We start from the raw sequence: 17,648 nt of genomic DNA, 5'->3' as shown, positions 1-17,648 counted from the left end.
ATGCCAGCCTCGGAAGCCTCCGAGTGATACCGCACGTGGAACCGCTCTTCCAAGCTGCTTCCAAGTCCGGATTGAGTTCGGTGGCAGCGATGTGTACCACCCGAAAGCCGATCCTGTGAGGGACCGTGCGAAGAACCTCACGCGCAACTCGTCCGATGCCGAGATCGTGCCCAGCTGTGCCAAATATCGGCTCACATGCTCGATGGAGCTGGAACCATCTGATCCATTAAACTTGGTGAAATCAGGGAGCCGATATTTGGGTGGTAGCGGGATCAACTCGTACTCGTTGGGGTACGGTTTGGAATAGCCGATTGTCCTCCTTTTCGGCATCATGCCGAACTGGTCCTTCAGGATTGTATAGATCTGATCCGCGGTGATGGCTGCCGGCGTCGAACTCTGAAGATTCGCCGGGGTGGCATACTTAGCCAGCCATGCTTGCTTTTCCAGCTCTGAGCCAACTGCAGGAGCTGAGCTCTGGAGGTTTGTCGGAGTGGCATACTTAGCTAGCCACGTCTGCTTTTCAAGATCTGTTCCCGAAGTTCCTCCTGCTGTTCCGGAAGTCCCTGCTGTTGCAGCCTGGTTCGAGAGCGCCCAGTTACTGCAGTCTGGCACGTATGCGCACGTGTATCCGTGAGGGATCTCCTTAGGCGCCTCATGCAAGAATTGGTAGTCACTAGGGTCACCACCGATCTTGTAGACGACGTATGCCGATGAACTCGGCACTTCTGGTGCTGCCAACGCGAACGGCAGCGGTGGACGGGACCGGAGTGGCATCTCTCCTTGGTGAGTCCCCGCAGCTGGTCCCGACGGAGAATACGATGGCTCATGATTTCCTGGATCACGCGCGAGCGACACGCTCCAAAGTGTTCACCGGGCTCTCGGAATGGCGGTGCAGCGAATGAGCCACCATGAAGTTAATCTCCCGACGCGGAGACCTGGTGCGTTCTTCGACGGGGTGGACAGGTCCACTCCATCGAGCGCGCCTTCAGGTGAGAACCCTTTCCACCCGATGCCATGTGAGCGGGTTCGTGAAAAGAGCCGATGAGGTCGGCTTCGAGGACCGCCTTGATCTCGTCATGCTTCTTCTTGAGCTCGCTCGGTCGGATCCTCGTACTTGATCGGAGTGCCTTCCGCCATCTCAGATGTAGATGGCGATGCGGTTGATGTCGAAGATTGTCCCACCGGGCGTGCCGGAATGTGTTGCGGTCGAAACCCACCGGCGGGCAGCGACGGGCAACACCGTAGAGCCGGGAGGCTCCCGGGACTGCGGCCGGCCCTGGTCCCTCCGAGCGACGGCCCGCAAAGCCTCGGCACGCACGTCCGATGCCGATGCAAGGGCGTGCCACCTGACCTATACCCGGTCGGGAAGGTGTTGGATGTGCCTCGCTTAGTTTCCTGCATGGCATACACGTAAACATTAAATACGAGCCTCGATCGGCTCTCGAGGTTGTCTCGTGAATCGGCTCAAGGAGCCGATCCACCCATGATGCGTACGAGGTGTACGATCGGATGGTGGTCCTGCTTGATCAAAATACAGCTAAAACGACCTACTACGATTTAGGGTTTTCACCGCATAATCGGAACATCCTACTCGTGATTGAGCCTCGGCGGCCACGCACGGTGATCGTAAACCGACCCTAGACAAGGCCTAAAAACCAACACGAAGTTGATCCTCGGAACATCCTGTCTAGGGCTAGCAAACTACACCCTACGAGCCACTCGGATCCTTCAACCCGTTTGTAAGGCCTAACTATGCAGATATTAAACTAATCCTTGAAGAACAAGGAGCAATCATAACGGATCGGATCTACTAAACAATGATCAAGCGGGGTGCCGCCCTTACACCCAAGATAGGTGTAAGGGCGGCTAGATGCCTAAGGGTCGCACGACGATAGCATGTGATACGATGAACAATGCTAACCCTAAAACATCTATGATAACTACGTTGCTCGCCATCAAAAAGGCTTCAGCACGAGCAACGCATGAACAACGAATAAACGTGTACTGCCTAGATTGAGACAAGGGAGAAACCCTCGAGACAAGAGAGTTGGCGATGCGCCTAGATTGGTTTGTGGTGAACGTGATTGTTGTTTATTTCATAAACCCTAGATACATATTTATAGTCCGTAGACTTTCTAATGTGGGAATAATCCCAACCGGGCACGAGCCCAAACTCTATCTAACCGACACGTATCCCACTATGGTACAGATACACGGGCAAGCTAGCCCAAACTTGGTATATCAGGCCGATTCATGTATTTCTTCTATGTATATTCTTCAATCGCGGCCCACCTCTGATCCGGTTAAATTCTGGTGATAACAGAAGCATGGATTACTATTTTTGTGCTAGAGCTTTTCATTTAGAAAACAAGAAACAATTTTGTCAACGGTAGTAATAAAGCATATGTGTTATGTATAAGATATCCTATAAGTTGCAAGCCTCATTCATAGTATACCAATAGTGCTCGCACCTTGTCCTAATTAGCTTGGATTAACATGGATTATCATTGCATAGCATATGTTTCAACCAAGTGTCACAAAGGGGTACCTCTATGCCGCCTGTATAAAGGTCTAAGGAGAAAGTTCGCATTGGATTTCTCGCTTTTGATTATTCTCAACTTAGACATCCATACCGGGACAACATAGACAACAGATAATGGACTCCTCTTTAGTGCATAAGCATTCAACAACAGATAATATTCTCATAAGAGATTGAGGATTTAATTGTCCAAACTGAAACTTCCACCATGGATCATGGCTTAGTTAGCGGCCCAATGTTCTTCTCTAACAATATGCATGCTCAAACCATTTGATCATGAAAATCGCCCTTACTTCAGACAAGACGAACATGCATAGAAACTCACATGATATTCAACATAGGTAATAGTTGATGGCGTCCCCAGAAACATGGTTACCGCTCAACAAGCAACTTATAAGAAATAAGATACATAGCTACATATTCTTCACCACAATAGTTTTTAAGGCTATTTTCCCATGAGCTATATTTTGCAAAGGCAAAGAATAGAATTTTAAAGGTAGCACTCAAGTAATGTACTTTGGAATGGCAGAGAAATACCATGTAGTAGGTAGGTATGGTGGACACAAATGGCATAGTTTTTGGCTCAAAGATTTGGATGCACGAGAAGAATTCCTCTCAATACAAGGCTAGGCTAGCAAGGTTGTTTGAAGCAAACTCAAGTATAAAAGGTGCAGCAAAGCTCACATATGAACATATTGTAAGTATTATAAGACTTTATATTGTCTCCTTGTTGTTCAAACACCTTAACCGATAAAATATCTAGACTCGGAGAAACTAATCATGCAAACCAAATTTTAACAAGCTCTATGTAGTTATTCATTAATGGGTACAAGGTACATGATGCAAGAGCTTAAACATGATCTATATGAGCACAACAATTGCCAGGTATCACATTATTCAAGACATTATACCATTTACCACGTGAAGCATTTTCTGTTTCCAACCAAATAGCAATTAACGAAGTAGTTTCAACCTTCGCCATGAACATTAAAAGTAAAGCTAAGAACACATGTGTTCATATGCAACAGCGGAGCGTGTCTCTCTCCCACACAAGAATTGTGGATCAGATTTTATTCAAACACAAAACAAAAATAAAAGCACACAGACGCTCCAAGTAAAGTACATAAGATGTGACCGGATAAAAATATAGTTTCACTAGAGGTGACCTGATAAGTTGTCGATGAAGAAGGGGATGCCTTGGACATCCCCAAGCTTAGATGCTTGAGTCTTCTTGAAATATGCAGGGATGAACCACGGGGGCATCCCCAAGCTTAGACTTTTCACTCTTCTTGATCATAGTATATCATCCTCCTCTCTTGACCCTTGAAAACTTCCTCCACACCAAACTCAAAACAAACTCATTAGAGGGTTAGTGCATAATCAAAAAATCCGAGGTGACACAATCATTCTTAACACTTCTGGACATTGCTCAAAGCTACTGGAATTTAATGGAACAAAGAAATCCATCCAACACAGCAAAAGAGACAATGCGAAATAAAAGGCAGAATCTGTCAAAACAGAACAGTCCGTAAAGACGAATTTTTTTGAGGCACCAGACTTGCTCAGATGAAAATGCTCAAATTGAATGAGAGTTGCGTACATATCTGAGGATCACGCACGTAAATTGGCAGATTTTTCTGAGTTACCTACAGAGAACCCTGCCCAAATTCGTGACATCAAGAAATCTGTTTCTGCGCAGTAATCCAAATCTAGTATGAACCTTACTATCAAAGACTTTACTTGGCATAAAAATGCAATAAAATAAAGATAAGAAGAGGTTGCTACAGTAGTAACAACTTCCAAGACTCAAATATAAAACAAAATTGCTGTAGTAAAATAAAGACATGGGTTATCTTCCAAGAAGTGCTTTCTTTATAGCCATTAAGATGGGCTCAGCAGTTTTAATGATGCACTCGCAAGAAATAAGAGTTGAAACAAAAGAGAGCATAAAGAAGCAAATTAAAAACAAATTTAAGCCTAACCCACTTCCTATGAAAAGGAATCTTGTAAATAAACAAGTCATGTAGGCATAATGCAACAAGCATAGGAAAACTAGACAAGCGCAACTTCAAGATTTTCAGCATATAGAGAGGTGTTTTAGTAACATGAAAACTTCTACAACCATATTTTCCTCTCTCATAAAGATTTTCAGTAGCATCATGAACAAACTCAACAATATAACTATCACATGAAACATTCTTATCATGAGCTACATGCATAAAATTATTACTCTTCACATAAGCATAATCAATTTTATTAGTTGTAGTGGAAGCAAATTCAACAAAGTAGCTATCATTATTATTCTCATCAAGTGTAGGAGGCATAGTATAATCATAATAAAATTTACTCTCCATAGTAGGCGGCACCAAAATACCACTATCATTATAATCATCATATATGGGAGGCATATCATAATCAACATAAACTTTCTCCTCAATATCCGGAGGGCTAAAGAGATCATTTTCATCAAAACCGACCTCCCCAAGCTTAGAATTTTCTATATCATTATCAACAATGGTGTTCAAAGCGTTCATACTAATATCATTGCTACTAGCATACAAATAAGGTTCCATAGGTTTTTTAATTTTCGCATTAAACCATTCATGTCTTGACTCAGGAAATAGTATAAAAAGCTCACAGATGTTTTCCATTATGCCTTACTAGTGTTTAATTAGAAACAAAAAGATGCAATTGCAGGATCTAAAGGAAATAGCTTCGAGCACACACACAACGGCAACAGAAAAGTACTTAGTTACCTGGGACCGGAGTATGAGTGCCTTTTACCTTTCCTCCCCGGCAACGGCGCCGTGAAAAGTGCTTGATGTCTACGGGTGCTTCTATTCTTGTAGACAAGTGTTGGGCCTCCAAGAGCGAGAGGTTTGTAGAACAGCAGCAAGTTTCCCTTAAGTGGATCACCCAAGGTTTATCGAACTCAGGGAGGAAGAGGTCAAAGATATCCCTCTCAAGCAACCCTGCAATCACGATACAAGAAGTCTCTTGTGTCCCCAACACACCTAATACACTTGTCAGATGTATAGGTGCACTAGTTCGGCGAAGTGATAGTGAAATACAAGTAGTATGGATGTATATGAGTGGTAATAGCAATCTGAATAAAATATGGCAGCGAGTAAACATGCAACGAACGAGTAAATAAACGGAGTTTTGATGCTTAGAAACAAGGCCTAGGGATCATACTTTCACTAGTGGACACTCTCAACATTGATCACATAATAAAACCACTCTACACTCTCTTGTTGGATGATGAACACCACTAATTGTGTAGGGATACAAGAGCACCTCAATGCCGGAGTTAACAAGCTCCACAACATTCGATGTTCATATTTAAATAACCTTAGAGTGCATGATAGATCATTGCAATTACACCAAGTACTAACATAGCATGCACACTGTCACCATCACACTATGAAGGAGGAATAGATCGCATCAATACTATCATAGCAATAATTAACTTCATAATCTACAAAAGATTACAATCATAACCTACGCCAAGTACTTACATGATGCACACACTGTCACCATTACATCATGAAGGAGGAATAGAGTACTTTAATAACATCACTAGAGTAACACATAGATGAATAGTGATACAAAACTCATATGAATCTCAATCATGTAAGGCAGCTCATGAGATCATTGTATTGAAGTACATAGGAGAGAGATTAACCACATAGCTACCGAGTACAGCCCTTAGCCTCGATGGAGAACTACTCCCTCCTCATGGGAGACAGCAGCGGTGATGAAGATGGTGGTGGTGTCGATGGAGATGCCTTCCGGGGGCACTTCCCCGTCCCGGCGGCGTGCCGGAAGAGAGACTCCTGTCCCCCAGATCTTGGCTTCGCGATGGCGGCGGCTCTGGAAGGTTTCTCGTACCGTGGCTTTTCTGTATCGAAGATTTAGGTCAGGGACCTTTAAATAGGTGAAGAGGTGGAGTCGGAAGGCTGACGGGGCCACCACACAGTAGGGCGGCGCGCCTGGCTCCTTGGCCGCGCCGCCCACACGTGTGGGCCCCCTGTGGCCCTCCTCTGGTCCCTCTCGGGTGTTCTGGAAGCTTCGTGGAATTCTAAGATGCTGGGCGTTGATTTCGTCCGATTCCGAGAATATTTCCTTAATAGGATTTCTGAAACAAAAAACAACGAGAAAACAACAAGCGGCCCTTCGGCATCTCGTCAATAGGTTAGTTCCGGAAAACGCATAAATATGACATATAATGTGTATAAAACATGTGAGTATCATCATAAAAGTAGCATGGAACATAAGAAATTATAGATACGTTTGAGACGTATCAGTCCCCTGCGTTCGAACCTCTCGGGTTCGGTGACACCCGTGTTCCTTAGCGGACACGAATCTCCAGCAGTCCTAGCTTCTCTCATTGATCTTATTATTGTGGACATGTCAGAAGATCCTATAGCCCCTATAACATTAGGAAGGCCATTTCTTGGAACTATTAAAGCGCTAATCAATTTGCATGAAGGGAATGTGAGGATTTGACTACCATCCAAAGACCCATTTGTAGTTCACTTCCTTGGAAAGAAGAAGGCCAAAACTGATGATGATGGGATAATTACTTTGAAAGCTAACTATTTTGGGGTGGGTCTTCTACTTTCAACTCTTAAGTGATCACCATACTGGTCAAGCTAATTGACCTTAACTAGAAGTGCTCCATGGAAGGCAACCCATGTTCATCTAGTTTTTGTTCAACTTTTAATGTTTAGTTTTATTAGTTTGTTTTGTTTTTTTAATAAAGAGTGTTCATGAGAACCTTGGAAAAGAGTAGAAGAAGTTAAGAAACAATGGATTTTTTATTTTTGATGCTAACAGTTGTGCATCCTTGATATACTTCTGTTTTTCCCTAGTCATGTTCGAGGTAATGTTGATGCATAAAGGCACGTGAAGATTGCATAGAAATTTTTGATGTTCGCAGGTTCTAGGAACTTTAACGACCATCGATACGGTCACACAGACCCATACCACACGCCCATACCGCATCCGCTACCACGAAAAGGAAAAGTTGAAGATTTCGTTGAAACCATCTAAAAGTCTAACAGGCACCGGCACGGTCAGGGCCGACCGTACCACGCGCATGTACCGATGCGACGATGGAAACATCAATTGATCGAAAGCCATCTGAAAGTTTAACGGGCATCGGTGTGGGGGGGGGGGGGGGTACCACCGTACCGCCCGACCGAGCTTTCTTCGTGGGCCAGATGAGGGCATCTGTCTCTGAAGATATCTGGCGGTCTAGGGCTCCGTATAGTTGCAAGGTCTTCGCATGGCTGGCCGCGAAGAACCGTTGTTGGACGGCGGATAGGCTTCGACGTCGTGGCATGCCGTGTCCGCCGGCATGCCCGCTTTGTGATCAGGAGCCAGAGACCTTGCAACACTTGCTGCTGGGCTACCTGGTTGCGCGGGAGATCTGGGCTTGGGCCCTTAGGTGTTGGGGCAAGGAGGAGTGGCTCCTGGTACCAGACACCGATCTCCTAGAGTGGTGGACGTCTCGGCCTTGCCCGACAGCTCACAGGCGTGACATGTGGACTGCCATCATCCTAGTTTTCTGGTTCATCTGGAGGCACAGGAACGACGTGGTCTTCAATGGAGCGGTGGCTTCGCATGTAACCATCAGGGACAAGGTGCGAGAGGAGTTCGAGCGGTGGCGCCTTGCCAAGCTTTTCCATGGCATGCTTTTTGTTTTTCTTGATCCGACCATTGTACTGTGACAGCACGGAGAGTAGGCGTGTGTGTGGGGAGCTGCCCCCCACTATGGGTAGCGATAAGTTTGCCATCTTTGGCACCCTTCTATGTAATTAATACACCTTTTCATGGTGTATTCTCAAAAATAAAAATCTTACAGGCTGCACCTAGCTCTTCTGTTTAATTGTGGGTTGGGGTACCAAGTGCCGTTGAGAGGAAGCTAAAGATGCAAAAGAAGAGATGAGATGGCAAAGGTTGCACCGAGAACAACTTGGAGGAGGGAGGGAGGAGAAATACTATCAGTCTATTATTGTTCTGATTTCCACCTTCTAGAATGGTATTTTAGCCATAGAAATGCTAATGTCAAACTTGTTTTCTTATAACGTATGATGTATCAACTATGTATACTATCAGTCTATTATTGTCATGATACCAAATCTCTGATTATGGTTAGTTTTGCACAACTTGCACATAAGCACTATCATGCAACATTTCACTCTATACAATTTTGATCTGAATCAGCTATGCCAACATTGCTTACTGCTAGCTTCATCCACACATTATACTTTTGTGCTGACTAAAACAAACATGGATTCCTGCCAGTAAATGTCTTCTCAAACTGTAACCCCTGAAACTTGACTTACTACCAATATTCTCAGATGAACACAGTTGGCTTCTTATTTTTAATAGGCTGACATATATAGACACTCCCTCATGACAACAGAAATTAAGCTAAATTAGCATACGTTATGAAACTGTATTGGTTGCCACAGGAGATTAAATCAATATTTCTATGTAGACTGACCCACAGTTTGAAGCTAAGCAATTACTGTCAGAACAAAAGTATAATAGTACAACCATTTAAGGTCAAGTGCCAACTATCGAAGTTAAAAGAGGGTGCCAGCACGCTTGCGATTGTAAAAATAGACCTCCAGTCTGCTTCCTACATGCCCTCATCCAACTTCCTGTGATCTTATCTGTTCTGCTACCCAATGACTGTATTCTCAAATAGGTCATGTACCTTGAGGCCACTTCTTGCAGCTGTCACCAGGATGCTAGCTATTGAATGAGGACGTGATTGAGCCATCGCTGTACGGCGAGGAGGCGCCCCAAGGGGCACCCCAACTACTAGTACTTATAAAATTGGGTGTGTCTAATCCTCATTTTACTAAGAATTAGCTTAGACTGAGAATTAGCTCAGTCAACTGATGGCATCTCATATTTTTGTAGCGTGTGAACCATTTTTCGGTTTAAAAATTCCTAAACGATGGCAAAAGCTTTTCCATATTTCAATGGTTAAAGCATCATAAATGGGCAATGCCGAGCGTCCCTCGGGGGATCAAATCCCTGATCCCCGGGTCCGCACCCGTCCGATCGTTTTGGACGAACGGTTAGGATCGTCCTTTGACTGGTCAGCCACGTGCACCACATCTTCTTCACTGACGGAAAAAATCCACCACAAATCTGCAAATCGCATCGCATCCCGTCCGCTGCTCGCCTCGCCGTCGAACGCAACGAAGTTCCTATCATCGGCGGTTGAGCCACTGCCGCCGTGTCTTGTAGCTTGCGCTGCTATGGCAGTGGCTGGACCCAACTCGGCCCACTTCTGGCTCGTTGAAAGCTCAACGGCCCGCAACACCACCTGGCAGCAGCGCCACCCGCTCGTTGCAGCACTACCGCCCACAGATGGTAGCATCGCAGGCCGCTCGTTGCAGCAACGCCGCCATCCTACTTGCAGCAGCTCCAACACCATGTTGCTTCCCGCTTGGCAGGACCACCACCCGCTCGTTGCAGCAACACCGCTGACAGATGGTAGCATCGTTGCTCGCTGGTTTGCAGCAACGCCGCCCTCCTCCAACAACACCGCCGCTGTCCTGCTCCTTGTAGCACCGCCACCCGCCAATAGTAGCATTAGCACCCTTCTTTGGTAGCAACGCATCCCTCCTATGGTAGCTGGGTAGCACTGATGCCATTCGTTGGCAGCTCCGACGCACACAGATGTAGCAGTGCCTCCCCAACACCAGCCTGATTTGCAGCAACATCAGTCGAATCTGGCGGCAACATTGTAGCAGCACCGGTCCTTGGCAGCAGTGCCGCCAGCGGCATGCAGCACTCGTACCCAGCGATCGCAGCAGCGCCACATGCCCCTTTAGCACCGGCGGTCAACCCTTGTAGCAATGCCCCAGCAACTTACAGCGCCGGCCGCCCCTTGTAGCATCGGCAGTCAGCCCTCGCAGCAACACCTTTATGTTTCATGCAGCACTAGAGGGAGCAGGAACCACCGGAGGTTTTGGAGAAAGCTAACAACGACGACGTGCTTGAGGCTTGAGCAGCGGTCGGAACAGCTCGAGCCCGTGGGGGCGGTGTGCAAGCAGAGGAGGATGCGGTGGAGAGCACACATTAGGGAGGCGATCGAAGGCGAGGTGGTGCTCCTAGGCGGCGGTCGTGGCGTAGCAGAAGCAGGCGGTGGGGAAAATCAGCACCTCGCCTGCGGTGGAGCAGAGAGAAATGAGGCATGGGAGATGGTGGGTGCGGGGGCGAGGAGACGAAGACAATGAGATTCTGGACGGACGCTAGTGATAAGATAAGGTGGAGATGAAACACACGTGGGTGGGTCCCAAAAGCACCGATGTCTTCCACGTTCGCTAGACGTGGCAAGAATGCACCAGGATGATCGGCGCGACGCGATCCCCCGGGGGAAGAGGAGTGTTTTCCATCATAAATATTTACAAACAAGAGAAGGGATAAGAGGCTCGACAGGGATGGTTCTTTCTTAGTTCCATCTCTACTGAAAAGTGAACACGAGAGTTTCTTCTCGTCAGCTCCTCCTAATGAAATGAGAAAAAATAGATACACATTAATAGATAATAGAAAAAAGTTATTTTTTACTCTCATTGAATATTGAATAACTGTAAAAAAATCTAATTTAATAAGGATTTCGCGTCAAGCGTCAAGGGTCAATTCAGACAAGGTCAGAAGTCGAGATTCCAGGGGATAATGAAGTAGGCCGCTTGAAGGTGGCCGCATCCGGTGGGCAGCCGCCATTAGCACACACGTACTATACGACAGTGCCGGGCAGCTAGTTAGCACACCCCAATTACGCTTACGCAGCTGCAGCTTCGCAAAGAGCTTCCTGAAAACAGAGGCGCGCGGCCACACTGCCACACCACGCGCTCTACTATACTAAACCGGGGGTCCAAGACTGTCGTAGGCTCGTAGCCCAGCCACTACGAGATCGGATTGTTAATTCGGAAAGGCGGCGCAACTGTTCAGCTAAACATATCGATCTCTAATGATTTGGGTCCATGTCACGTGTACGAATTCACCGCCGGAGAGAAAGCAGCGGCGGCGTCCACCGGTTTCGCCCGTCCGAGGAAGGAAGCCGCCGCGATGGACACGACAGCCGACAGCCCCGTCACACTCCACCACCCTGGATTTCACTCACGCGGCGACCACATCCTCTACTTAAGCGCACGCGGCAGACGACTCCGATCATCACCTCGCCGCCCGTGCAGCACCACCGCCACCTCCACCGCCATTATTCCTACGGAGCACTACAGTCCCAGAGATCCCCACGAGCTATACAGCCTACAGGAGCTCGCGCACTCGTGACACCACCGCGGCAGCATTCACTATGTGTGGCGGCGCGATCATCTCCGAGCTCATCCCGGAGCGCGACCACCACCGCGCGGCCGGGAGCAAGCGGAGCCGCCTCTGCACCGCCGACTTCTGGCCGCACGCCGCCGCCGCTTTCGACGACCCTACCGACCACGACCTCTACCCCGACCTCACCGGCGCCTGCACGTTTCCACAAGGTAACCAAACCATTCCCTGCCACGCTGTACCAGAACGTGCACCGTCTAACATTCTCCGCCGGCGTCCGTACGTACGTGCAGGAGCGGCAGCGGAGGAGCCGAGCAGGAAGCGGGAGCGCAAGACGCTGTACCGCGGCATCCGGCGGCGGCCGTGGGGCAAGTGGGCGGCGGAGATCCGCGACCCGGCCAAGGGCGCGCGCGTCTGGCTCGGCACCTTCGCCACCGCCGAGGCCGCCGCGCGCGCGTACGACCGCGCCGCCAGACGCATCCGCGGGGCCAAGGCCAAGGTCAACTTCCCCAACGAGGACCCGCCGCCGGAACCCGACGACTACGATGATGGCATCGTCCACGCCGCGGCGCCCTGCGGCGGCGGCGGCCACGACGACATGGCCAGCTTCTTCCAGCACCAGCCCTACATGGCTGACGCCGTCACGGTGGCGCACGAGGAAGCGCCGGTGTACGTGCACCAGCTGCCGAGGCAGGAGGAGTGCATCATGGAGCAGCTCTGGAGCTTCGACGACATCCACACGGCCGGACATATCTAATCTGATGACGAAATTCGTGGTGTCTTCTACATGTAATTTAATTTTCAGTTTTTGTTTCGAAACGGGACACGTAATTTCCAGTTTATTAAGCATATGTTGAATAGTACATTCTAATCGATCATTGTTCGCTGCAGCTTTATTAGAGTTCCGAGGATGTTTTTTCTTCAACTGTTCTGACCAAACATGGGTCACAACTCACAATGTAATGCAACTTGCTCATCACCAAAACAACTTTTGACGAGACACTCTTCGCTTACACATTAGATGGACCTGAGTTTGCGTAACACACACAAACCACTCCCCTTTCAAGATAGAAACGTGAGTTCATCAGAATTTTGACGAGATGCAGAAATATATAGTAGGAAACACAACATTCAAGTTTTAGACTGGAATATCCACAGCATACAACACTAAATAAGCCGCCCTTGAAACCCGGAATATCACAATTCAGTGCATCACAAGACTTGGACAAATCAGACTGCAACAAGACGACTTCTGACAGTACAAAATGATATTAATAACTGGCTTTCAAACATAAATCTTTCGGAGGAACCAAAAACTTAACTGGTTCTGAAAATTCTTCAACAAGATTCTGATATCTAAAAGATATGATTCCGACACCCAAGAAAGTGATGATTAACTAACAGGTAACAAGAGCAATATGACACAAGAGTGCCCACAATACTGCAAACTTAAACCTTGAAGCCCCTGCTGTTCCTCCTTCCTCTTGCCTTCTCAAACTTCCTGCCCTTTGAGCGAACATATGGCTTGGTGTGGCTGTGTGGTACACCCGGAGCTTTGCCAAAGTGCCTAACAGCTTCCCTGGCGTTCTTGGGGCCCCTCAGGAGAACCTATTAAGAAAATGTAAGTTGTTAGAATGGTTTGCATAGCAGTTGCTCATGAATAATGCAACTCATTTTGAGGTTCATCACTAATACAGGAATAAGCGAAACCTTCTTATCATTGTATGGCACTTTGATGCATAATATCAAACAAAATAAAGGGATACAATAAATTGTAGAAAAATATGTACATGAATAGATAGTTAAAACTCTCAAGCTTCAGTATCATATATATTTACACAACCAGCAGCATAAAAATGAGATACTACAAATCACGATAGGAAACAACAGCAGCATGAATCTACACACTGTATTTTCCATGTATACACTCTCCTTAGGTGAAGAAAGTATATTCAAGTTTTAAACAAATCTTTAAAAAAGCAGACAATCCCTGCTAACCAGTAACACAGGTACTAGTACTACACTGAAATAAGCTTTCTAAGTGAAACAACTGGTCTAGTTTATAAGTATCAACAAATTGTTTCTGCTGGAGATTAGACACCAACAAGCTGCAAGACAACTGTTATAAAACTTAGATTGTGTTACTGTTAACACCAAATCAAGAAGGCAAATGATGCAATATACATGTAGGAGATACGTAACGCTCACGTATTGATGCAATACAAAGTGTGCACGAACACTTTCAAATTAATAGAATTGGCTTCTTTGGTTCTAAATCTCGAGGTACCAGTCATACAAGAAATGTATCTAACAGCATTATTAACTTGGTTGTCAGTCATACAAGAAATGTATCTAACAGCATTATTCTATTGCTGCAATACAGAGTAAGCATGAACAATTAACTTGGTTGTCAGTCACTGTTAAATTCGTCCTCCTAGACAGGTCTAGCATACTACTAAGAAGGTCAAATTAATAGAATTGGCTTCTTTGGTTCTAAATCTCGAGGTAGCAGTCATACATGATAAGAAATGTATCGAACAGCATTATTAGCAAATAAAGTATGCCAAAAAAAAAGGAATGCTCGAACCGTACCGTGTTCTGTCCAAGCGGAGCACGGAGGGCGAGCTGGTCAAATGTGAGGCACTCGCCACCGGCATTGACAATCCTAGCCCTGGCCGTCTCGGTGAACCTGAGCGCAGCAACCTTGATCGCCGGCACCTCGTAGACCCTCTTGTCGTCGGTGATGGTGCCCACGATCACAGCGATCTGGTCACCCTACACTCACACACACCACCCAGGTAAGTCTCACATCAATCGATCGATCCAGACAACCAGAAAAATGGCACCGTGAGATGGATACCTTCCCGTCCATGAACCTGACGAGGCGGCGCATCGAGAGCGGCGGGAGGTTGGTCTTGCTCATGAACAGGCGCTTCAGGATCACGGCGTTGAAGTGGCTCTTGGTCCTCCGCACCAGGAAGCGGTAGAGCTGAGAACAAAAGGGGATCTGAGTGCCTGAGCAGTAAGCGAGATGGTATGGTGACACCGAATCGGAGGGGAGCTGACCTTGACGAGCAGCTTGAGGTAGACATCGTCGGATTTGGGCGCCGTGCGCTTGGTCCTCTTGTTGCGGCCGCCGGCTTCGAGGTCGATACCCTGGTCGCGAAGGGAGCGGGCGGTGTCAGCAAGGCGTAGGGTTCAGGTGACGAGAAGGAGGAAGAAAGAGGAAGATGAGGTTACCATGGTTGCGCGGTGGCGGTGGCAGCAGCGGCGGCGGCGGTGAGGGCGGCGGCAGGACGGGTGCTAGGGTTTAGGGCGAGGTGAGGAGTGGACTCTAAATATGATGTGGCCGTGTGGGCGGAGAGCTGTGATGGGCTCGGCCCAAGTTTTCAGTCTTCGTTTCTCTCGTTTGGGCTGGGCGAGACCTTGTTAAGAGGCGCACAAAGAAAGAAGCTTGCCCGGGGAGTGCTGTACACCGACCTGGTCGGTGTGTACGGGCCACCGCACACCCCACCGACCAGGCCGGTTGGTTGGGCCGCGGCCCATTAGTAGTAGGTATGTTTTTTTTTGCTGTTTCTTTTTTTGTTAATATTTTTCTTTATTAATATCTAACTTTAAAAAAATATATTTCGGAGAACAAATTTTCAAAATCTGTTCAGATTCGAAATTTTGGAAATTTTAAAAATGTTCAGATTTTGATTTAATTTTTTTCGAAATTTGAACATTTTTTCGAATTTGAACATTTTTCCAAATTTGAACGCTTTATATATTTGAACGGATTTCAAATTTGAACGCTTTTAGAATTTGAACATTTTTGTATTTGAACATTTTTCAAATTTGAACGGATTTCAAATTTGAACAATTTTTGTATTTGAACATTTTTCAAATTTGAACGGATTTCAGATTTGAACATTTTTTGTATTTAAACGGTTTTAAAAATTTGAACGTTTTTAAAATTTGAACATTTTTTAATTTTTTAACAATTTTCAATTTTGAAATTTTTCTGAATTTGATATATTTTCAAATTTAAACAAAATAAATATAAACAAAAAAGAAACAAAACAAAAAAAAGAAACAAAAAGGAACAGAAAATAAAAAAAAAGGAAAAGGAAAAGAAAAGAAAAAAGAAAAGAAAAGAAAGAAAGAGAAACAGAAAACAGAAAAAAGAGGCGAACTGGGCCGACCAGGCCGGCCCATACCGCGCGCGGGGGGTGTGCGGCGCGCGGTAGGGACCGACCTGGTCGGTGTATAGGATTTGCCAGCTTGCCCGGGCAAAGCCGCACACCTCCCAGTGGGCATTTTGGGCCGGCCCACCCGGCGACAAGACGAACATGGCATTACAACCGGCGTGGCTTATTCACGGTGAGATCGGCGTACAATATTTTGATCATGACGAGGGAGAGGCGGGAGGCTTGGCTCGAAGGAAGAGCAGCTACCTCTGATACGTCTCATACGGAAAAACAGTGGACTAAACTCTGGAAGACCCCGGTACCCTCCAAGATCAAGGTTTTTCTGTGGAGGTTGGCGAAGCAGTCGCTGCCAACGGCGGATGTGAGGTATCACAGGCATATGTCAACTGATGATTGTTGTGCTATTTATGGAGGTGCAGATTCGTGGAGACATTCTCTTGTAGACTGCACGATGGCAAGATGTGTGTGGGCTTTGATGGACTGTAATATCACTGATCATATCAGCAGTATACAGGAGCCTGAAGCAAGAACTTGGATCAACATGATGATTGAGGTCCTGAATCATTAGGAACAAACAAGTTTTTTTTGTAACTCTTTGGGCTATATGGTATGCTCGGAGGAAAGCCATACATGACGAGGAATTTCAGAGCCCTTTGTCAACAAAATTGTTCATTGACAGGTTTGTTTCTGACCTGGAAGTGTGTTCGGAGAAGGAGAGAATACCCAGGGTGGAGCCTAGTGCTGAACCAGGGCGCTGGATGCCACCACCAATTGGTCATGCCAAAATACATGTAGACGCTGCGATCGGCAAGAACATGAACAAATCTTCGGTGGCAGCTGTTGCAAGGAGCAGCGAAGGGGAGTACCTGGGAGCATCTTCTGTTGTGTTCCAGGGAAGGAACGAACCGGAAACGCTAGAGGCCATGGCGTGCAGAGAAGCGCTAGCTCTGGCGAGTGATTTGATGATCACAAATTTTAAATTTTCGATTTTCTTTGAAAACGTGAGCATTTTTTTCAAAAAATATTTTTTAATCTAAATATTGTTAAAATTTGAACATGTTTCGAACTTCAACGTTTTTCCTAATTTTTTTTAATTTTTCCAGAATTTTTTTATTATCAATATTTCTTAAATTTGAACATTTAAAACTTTAAACAAAATCCAAAATTTCAACATTTTATATATATGATTTTTTTGAGTTTCCACATTTTTCAAATTCGAACAATTCTCAAGTATGATTTTTTGAATTTCAACAATTTTCAAATTCAAACAACTTTTAAGTTTCAACATTTTTCGAAATTGATTTTAAAAAAAACATCAGAAAACAAAAAAAAACGCTTAAAGTTACGGAAACCTGGAAAAAAAGAACAGAAAAAACCAATAGCAGTGAAATATGGGCCAGGCCCATGCCTCGCAGGGTGTGCGGCACCTGCTGGTCGATGTGTACCCAAAGATGGGACTCGGGCCTAGTTTTTTTTAGGTAAAAAAAGGGTGTGACTAGTTTGTCATCAAATTTCATATGGGCGTGCAGATTATATCCAGAGTATCCATATCAGTACACGACTCACGAGTGCAATCAGATTTTTGGGCATGGCACTATGACCAAAAT

General features: G+C 46.1%; 2 protein-coding genes across 2 annotated transcripts; one reads left to right on the top strand and one right to left on the bottom strand.

Annotated features, from left to right (window-relative positions):
- Positions 1 to 11,882: 11,882 nt before the first annotated feature.
- On the top strand, positions 11,883 to 12,608 carry LOC124669400 (ethylene-responsive transcription factor ERF071-like). The gene is made up of 2 exons (XM_047206018.1): positions 11,883 to 12,063; positions 12,148 to 12,608. Exons 1-2 carry the CDS (start codon positions 11,883 to 11,885, stop codon positions 12,606 to 12,608), a joined length of 642 nt encoding a protein of 213 aa, XP_047061974.1.
- Positions 12,609 to 13,104: 496 nt separating this feature from the next.
- On the bottom strand, positions 13,105 to 15,143 carry LOC124675101 (60S ribosomal protein L18-3-like). The gene is made up of 5 exons (XM_047211172.1): positions 15,092 to 15,143; positions 14,918 to 15,007; positions 14,712 to 14,840; positions 14,444 to 14,626; positions 13,105 to 13,459 (listed from the first exon to the last, which is right to left on the bottom strand). Exons 1-5 carry the CDS (start codon positions 15,092 to 15,094, stop codon positions 13,301 to 13,303), a joined length of 564 nt encoding a protein of 187 aa, XP_047067128.1. The 5' UTR covers positions 15,095 to 15,143; the 3' UTR covers positions 13,105 to 13,300.
- Positions 15,144 to 17,648: the final 2,505 nt, after the last annotated feature.

The sequence above is a fragment of the Lolium rigidum genome, chromosome 7, assembly GCF_022539505.1.
Source record: "Lolium rigidum isolate FL_2022 chromosome 7, APGP_CSIRO_Lrig_0.1, whole genome shotgun sequence".
Taxonomy (NCBI): Eukaryota; Viridiplantae; Streptophyta; class Magnoliopsida; order Poales; family Poaceae; genus Lolium; species Lolium rigidum.
The sequence above is the reverse complement of the archived record's forward strand: the minus strand, read 5'-3'. Positions and strand labels throughout refer to the sequence as shown.

Coding starts and splice junctions, on each gene's coding strand:
- LOC124669400 (XM_047206018.1), top strand. CDS start 11,883: ATGTGTGGCGGCGCGATCATCTCCGAGCTCATCCCGGAGCGCGACCAC. Junction 12,064..12,147: donor CGCCTGCACGTTTCCACAAG/GTAACCAAACCA, acceptor TACGTGCAGGAG/CGGCAGCGGAGGAGCCGAGC.
- LOC124675101 (XM_047211172.1), bottom strand. Junction 14,627..14,711: donor TCAGGTTCATGGACGGGAAG/GTATCCATCTCA, acceptor GTGTGAGTGTAG/GGTGACCAGATCGCTGTGAT. Junction 13,460..14,443: donor CTCCGCTTGGACAGAACACG/GTACGGTTCGAG, acceptor TTTTCTTAATAG/GTTCTCCTGAGGGGCCCCAA.